Raw genomic sequence first — 7,105 nt, forward strand, 5'->3', positions numbered from 1 at the left:
TAATCTACCAGTAATTAATTCTTTCTCACTTGTGAGAAATTTCTATTGTGAAATGAAAGAGAGCCAGGAGATTCAGTTAAAGTAAAATTTCATCAGTCAAATTAATGACAAGTTATCAGGGACAATATGTAGGTCAACATAAGCCGTGTCTTATTTACTAAATATATTTAATAATTTAGGAAAGCAAACAAAACTGGAACTTTTGAATAATAAATGTCTGAGCTTATTAAAAACATTTACTTTTGTCCTCGTCTCTGAGAATAATGAAAGTTGTCCAAGCCTAATTTTTAATGACTAATATTCAGCTGTAATTTTGAGAAAAAAAGTTTAGTGGAAGGAAAAAAAACATGACTTTCAAAGCTGGAAACACCCAGAATATAATTTCCCAGCACCAGAAAAGCACCTTCCTGTTGCTCCCTGTGAGCCGGTCAGACCTGGTCTCTCCTGCTCCTCATCGTCACGTTTCTCTGATTCTTTAAATTCTTCTTGGTATTTGGTAAAATTGCTTTTTAAAGTGTCTTAAACGTTTTTGGGTATCCTTATAGAAAGTTTTCATAATAATTTGGAATTTTGTCCCATTCTACCTGACAGAACAAACTGAGGTTTGTTGGTCTGTTTTGTGAAATTATACATTGACGGCATTAAATTATGCTTCAAACCAAACGTTTATGAGTTATTGTCGAGAAACTAATACAGAAATAAAATGAACACAGAAAAACAATAAAGTCAGATGGTTATTTGTGCAAAGTTTACTGTCCTATTAACCCTTCCTGTAGTTTTCTTTGCATTATCATCTGATAATGTAGTTTTGTTTTTAAATTGTTATGTGATTTTGGTTATTTCTGTTGTTTTATTCCTGCTGTGTCTCATGTCTGTGGACTTTAGGCTCCTCCACAGATGCTTATGTTCTGCCTTGTTTATTGTTTAATAACTATAAATTAAAATTAACTCCTTTGACTTGACTTTTATTTTGAAAGTATCGCTCTTGTAATCACCTTGATGCTTATTTTTACATGCCTTTTGGTTGTTAAAAGACTCATAAAGGGAAGAGAAGACTAAAAGCACCAAAGAGCACTTTAGAAATTTCCAGATGTTCTGAACGTTTTTGTAGCTCCGAGAATTTGAGGCAACGACCTGATGGCTCGTTTCCGCTTGGAAAGTGGGTTATATCCGGTCTGATTATTAGCTCAGAAACTGAGGATTGTTTTGAGCATTTCAGATAAGATACAACCTGTAAGGTAAGTTCAGTCTAATGTGTTTACAGCTGGAGCGGTTCTGTCGCATATTGGCTCAAAAGTCAGCACAGACACGGCTAGCATTAGCTTAGCTCGGTTCTAATTTATGGAAATGTTGTGGAGCTTGGACCGAACATGACAAACGGCTCATTTACTGCTCTGTCTCTTAAGGTCGTTAAGAATGAAAGTCCAACTACTAAGGTCACATTTTACGCATATTATTACGTTTAAAGCGGGATTTCCACTCTGAATATTCAAGCCTTTAAAGTGGGGCAGCTGTTGGGTTAGCTGTTGTTAGCTTTGCTGCTGTTAGCTTAGCCCTGCAGCTTTTGGCTAATCAGTGGAAAAGCAGAGAAATAAATGCATCTTTTGTTGAAGCAACATGTTGGAAAATACATGAACATCACAAACTTTAACATGAGTAAGTTAATGTAGTCAGGGGTATATTTCACCTCCTTGCAAAATCTCTCAATGAGGTTGTTTTGTTTTTTTCTATCAAGTTTAATTTGATTTGGCAGAAAATTCATCATTGCACCATATTTTCTAACACTAACAAGGTTCTCTGGATCTTAGGAACAAAATAAAAGCCCACAAATCACACATCCTGATTGTTTTGTTTTTAGCAAACCCAAAAATCATACACGGTATGGCATATTTTTACTCTAGTAAAAATGTGAAGTAGCTGACTTAGAAATGACTCAAGAGTCAAAGTATTTGATAAAAAAGTATGAGTGCCTGGTTAGAATTAGAATCTAATTTAACATTTTAAAATTCAGTCATCAGACTGACAAAAATATAGTTATGTGCAAATTCTGGTATTTCACCATAAATCTCATTAAACTAATATTTACTGTATGTTAGAACAGGGTAAAGTGCTTCCAGTGACTAAATATCATATTTACTATATATATTTTTATCCTGCAGTTATTCAGCAGGTAGAAAATAACAAAGTTTGTATAAAAACAAGATGTCTCCTGCATTTTTCATTCAGTAAAGTTACTCTGTGGGTAGAAATCCAAGCCTTTTGCTCATTATATTAAAATACACGGTGCAGAAAAAGTATATTTTTCCCAAAAACAACTCCAGTAATTGTAAGTGGTTATAGGGAGACGCTGACATGGCAGAGAGGGAGGCAGGCATGGAGGAGGACGCAGGAAATCTGCCGGCCAGAGACGGCGATGATGGCGAGGACGAGGCTTTGTGGGGTGACGGGGGGCTTTTCAGGGTGGTGGACAGGGAGGACGAGGACGAACAGCCGGTGGACGAGGATGACGAGGAGGCGCCAGAGTCTTTTGAGCTGGACGCTCCAGCAGAGCGCAGCGGCCACATCGCAGTCGTTGATAGAAATATCATGTATGTGTGGGGCGGATACAAGGTAGGAGCTGAACCACATAATCACACTTTCAGTCATTATTTTATTTTTCTAAATCATATTTTCTTTTGGTTTTTTCAACAAGAATGGCCAAAATCATGGATTCTTTGATTTATACCTGCCCAGAAATGAGGTGTGGACCTACAACATGGAGTCAGGAGTTTGGTGAGGAAATAAACGGTTGTCTTCCTGTCGTCTTTTCTATAAAACACCATAAAAACGTCGCACATGTCTGCAGGTTGAAGCATGTCGCCGGAGGGAACCTGCACACGTCCATGTCCGGCAGCTGTGGGACGTGTCTGGATGGGGTCCTCTACCTGTTCGGGGGCCATCATGCCAGAGGAAACACTAACAGAGTAAGCTGAGAGAACAATGAATACATTCATCCCACAAGAAGTTAAAACCAGCTCAATAATTTCAATTTTCATGATTGTTTTTCTCGTTTCTTTCTACCTACAACTGGATGATGACAGTCTTCTGCTTTTTGGAGGATCGTTTTACTTGCAGAGATTTCAGTCTCCATTTTATTTGTTGTGTTCTCTACATTGTTAAATGTTTGTTAAAAATGAAAGTTATTAATCTTTAAGAAGGTCATCATGCCAGTGCTGTTATATTTCTCAAAGGGGTCTGAAAAGAATATTATCTTTTATGCAGTAACTTCTTGTTGTCATGAAAGGCTTTGCTGAGTGTTTCATGGCAGCACCGGTCCTGTTTCCTTCCAGATCTACCGTCTGCCTCTCAGGGCGCCCAGCCTGGTGTGGGAGGAAATGAGGGACCTGAAAGGACTTCCTCCGTCCTCCAAGGACAAGCTGGGATGCTGGGTCCACAAGAACAGGTGACGTCTTCCTTCCCCTGGCCGAATTGTGGGATTTGTTTCTCCTGGATGATGTGATTTTTTAAAAAATGTTTCTATTTGCAGACTGATTTTCTTCGGTGGGTACGGCTACACTCCGCAGGGATCTCATCGAGGGACTTTTGAGACCGATGAAACGTCTTCTCTTATGGTCTGTAAACTAATAACAGCATCAAATGTAGAAGATGAGATCCTCCTTTTCCAGAGGCTCTTTGAATGCTGACGTATTTATAATTATCTTTATTTTGTGCATCAGTGGGACAGTCCTGAACGAGGCTGGAACAACCACATCCATGTCCTGGACCTGGACACTTCAGCGTGGAGTCAACCCATCACTCAGGTGAAGACGCACAGCAGCGCCACCTTCTGGGCATTAATGCAAACTGGGGAGGAACCATGCATCTGCAGTGACAGCTGCAGGTCGAATAAATGCAAGAAATGAATAAAAAGGAAAAATAAAGAAAAAAAGAATCAAGAAAAAACTGAAAAAATAATAAAGTGTAAGTAAAAAAGAAAGAGAGAAAAAATGACATTTATTTATCTAGACCAGAGCATTGATGTTGACCCAGTTGGTCTGAATTTCATCTCCATCTGGGAGGTTCTGAATGGTGCTGGGAGGTTCTGGAAGGTTCTGAGTGGTTCTGGGTGGTTCTGAATGTTCCTGTCGGGGTGTTTCAGGGGAACACGCCGTCCCCCAGAGCAGCTCACGCGTGCGCCACGGTGGGAAACAGAGGTTACGTGTTCGGAGGGCGATTCAAGGTGAGCTCAGAGTCTGAATGTTTTATTACAGTTTTATTCTTTTAAGATCATAAATCCTTCATTTAAACCGTCTGAGCTGAAGGTTTTCTGGGAACTTTTGGTATTAATCATGTAAAAATAGTCCAATTGAGCTACACAAATTCAGACGTTAAATATATTTTGCTCCCAAAAACAATTTTATTGTTTTTCTCCAGAATTACAGACTGAATGATTTGTACTACATCAACCTGGACACATGGGAGTGGCATGAAATGTAAGTCTGTGATAACTAGTGATTATTTATCGATCAACCTGACTCGTTCTGACCCGTCTTGACTCGTTCTGACCCGTCTTGTTGCTGTTTCTGCAGGAGCGTTCCTCAGCATCCTGTGGGTCGGTCCTGGCATTCCTTCACTCCAGTTTCACCAGATCTCATCTTCCTGTTTGGAGGTTTCACCACAGAGAGAGAAACACTCAGTGAGTTTTGTGTTTGGATTCGCAGGCAGAGTGACCGTTTGAACAGGAAGTCATTCTGCAACGCTGTCCCTCTTCCAGGTGACGCGTGGCTGTACTGCGTCAGCAGGAACGACTGGAAGCCGTTCAAGCACAGCTACACGGAGAGCCCCAGGTAAGCATCCTGTCCTGGCGGCTGGACGCCGCCCCTCTGCTGAATGCCGCCCCTCTGCTGAACGCCTCTCTCTCTGTTTCTCTGTCTCTCTCTGTCTATCTCTCTCTCTGTCTCTCTCTCCCTGTCTCTCTCTCACTCTGTCTCTCTCTGTCTCTCGCTCCGTTGCAGGCTGTGGCACACGGCGTGCTCCGGGCCGGACGGCGAGGTGTTCGTGTTCGGAGGCTGCGCCAACAACCTGCTGTCTCATCAGAGAGCTGTAAGCTGAAAAACCTCCCGTTATGACCACTTCCTGTTTCAGACCGTCTCATCCTGTTTTCCTCTCCGACAGGCTCACAGCAACGAGCTGCTGATTTTTAACGTCCAGCCCAAATCGTTAGTCGGGTGAGTGTTTAAAGCTTCAGGAAGAGGCCCAATTTCAAAGCATTAAATTATGAAATAAAGATTTTTTGCAAACAGCCCATCAGAGCCAACAGGCGGGTCTTAGCGCTGTCAATCAACTTATAAACAAGCTGCAAAATGTGGTAATGGCAGAGAGTCAACTCATCCTTACAGGAAAACTGCTTTTGGTGGCCGTGCTAACTTGCATTAGCTTTTATAACAGGCTTTAATGATAATGATTGACAGCGCTAAGAGTTGCCTCCTGGCGCTGATTGGTTGTTTCTAGTTAACACTGGGAGACAGCAGAGATGCATTTTTTCTGTCTTATTGTATTCTGTAACACTTTCAACTAATATGGAAAAACAAGTTTTATAAAAGTTGTAGCAGGAAGTGGGCTTCTTTTAGCCGCTAACAGACCTATGCTCCTCAGGTTCTGTATGGAGGCGGTTCTGCAGCACCGGGAGCGGCTGTCCTCTCACTGGGACTGCCTGCCCAAACACCTGCTGCACAGCCTGAAGCAGAGGATGTCCCGGGTCAACACGCTGGGCTCCTAGAACCGGGCAGAACCCACCAGCCGGCTCTGCCCGGAGCGCTAACGTGTGAAAACATGAATTAAAATGACAAGAAGGAAGAAACAGTTTTCTATTTCTGATGATGCGCCCAGTTATTTACCTGCACAGCCAGGAGAACATCTGGAATCTCACCAGAACTTTAGGAAACGGGCTGACCACAAGACCAGCCAATCAGGATGGCCCTCAGAATCAACCCGCTTTTCTGCCCGGCAACAGCTGACCTCAGACTGCTGCAGCTGTCTGAGGTTTAAAGGTGAGGAAAGAAAAAACAAACTGTGGTTTAAAGTTCAGATGTGGTTCTGGTTCTGAGGTCAGCTTTTCATCCGACCAAAATGACCTAGAAAAAAATGTGGAGTAAGTCCAAATCCAACGAACTATTATGGCCAGACATTTATTTATTTTTTTAAGTATGACAGTAAAGTTATAAGATGCCAGAAGAAAGTCGTAAAATTGCTAGAAAAACTTTGATCCGGATCAGTTTGTGATTCTAGTTTTCAGTCGTTTCAAAGTTCAGCTACTGATAAAAGATCAACTTCAATTGTAAAACCGAAGTATAACTTTACTCGATATTCTTCATTTTAATTTATTTTTTGTATTGAAGTTATAAAATAAGTTTTATTTTCATGATTTTAACTCATTTTACTTTTTTTTTTCTCTTCTAACTTAAACCTTGTAACATTATGACTTTATTCTCATTGCTTGATTTTTTTTTTTTTTTTTGCCTGTAACTTAATTATATTGTGGCGCCGATACTTTGTTGTACTCCCCTGCAGACATAAGTCCATAATTTCTTCTGGAAGTACAAATGAATATTTTGCTTTCATCCGGGGGAGAAACTTTCAGACCCTTTAAATCCAAACCTGGGAGCTTTTTGGCTTCTTTTAGAAATTTCTGCTGACTCAGCAGACGTCCAGAAGAGGAAACCAGAAACGTCTCGTCTGGAAAAAACTGACGTGTGTAAATCTTTAAATGAACTTCATGCAAATGTAAAATAATGAAATCTAGACGTCTGTTTTTTGATGCGTTTGAACTGTAAAAGTCTGATCTGAGCAGAAAGGCTGGGATCTTTAGCAGCAGGTTTTCTGGTTTCAGGTCATTTTGCTTCAGTTCTCTGCAGATTTCTGCTCGGAGAGACGATCCGGTCAGGAACCAGAGAACCCAACTGCTGGTTCTGCTGGGTCTGTACAGCTGTAAATACAACGGCTCCTGTAGCTCCGATCCGGTTGCACTGAAACGCCGCTCTGTCAGTTTGGCTTCGTTTGCACAGAATTACCTCCTGTAATTGTAGGTGATGTAAGATTGTATCCAAATAAAATGGAAAAATACAAA

At 41.1% G+C, this 7,105-nt stretch overlaps 1 protein-coding gene across 1 annotated transcript; it reads left to right on the top strand.

Moving 5' to 3' along the window:
- The first annotated feature begins 1,029 nt into the window (after positions 1-1,029).
- On the top strand, positions 1,030-7,105 carry klhdc2 (kelch domain containing 2). Its single transcript, XM_055053202.1, has 14 exons — positions 1,030-1,238; positions 2,341-2,610; positions 2,693-2,772; positions 2,846-2,963; positions 3,330-3,442; positions 3,527-3,611; positions 3,717-3,800; positions 4,139-4,219; positions 4,414-4,472; positions 4,569-4,675; positions 4,754-4,826; positions 4,995-5,082; positions 5,155-5,207; positions 5,635-7,105. Exons 2-14 carry the CDS (start codon positions 2,353-2,355, stop codon positions 5,756-5,758), a joined length of 1,323 nt encoding a protein of 440 aa, XP_054909177.1. The 5' UTR covers positions 1,030-1,238; positions 2,341-2,352; the 3' UTR covers positions 5,759-7,105.

The sequence above is a fragment of the Poeciliopsis prolifica genome, unplaced genomic scaffold, assembly GCF_027474105.1.
Source record: "Poeciliopsis prolifica strain line A6 unplaced genomic scaffold, Auburn_PproV2 SCAFFOLD037, whole genome shotgun sequence".
NCBI classification, from domain to species: Eukaryota; Metazoa; Chordata; class Actinopteri; order Cyprinodontiformes; family Poeciliidae; genus Poeciliopsis; species Poeciliopsis prolifica.

Coding starts and splice junctions, on each gene's coding strand:
- klhdc2 (XM_055053202.1), top strand. CDS start 2,353: ATGGCAGAGAGGGAGGCAGGCATGGAGGAGGACGCAGGAAATCTGCCG. Junction 3,612..3,716: donor ATGAAACGTCTTCTCTTATG/GTCTGTAAACTA, acceptor TTTGTGCATCAG/TGGGACAGTCCTGAACGAGG. Junction 4,473..4,568: donor ACATGGGAGTGGCATGAAAT/GTAAGTCTGTGA, acceptor CTGTTTCTGCAG/GAGCGTTCCTCAGCATCCTG.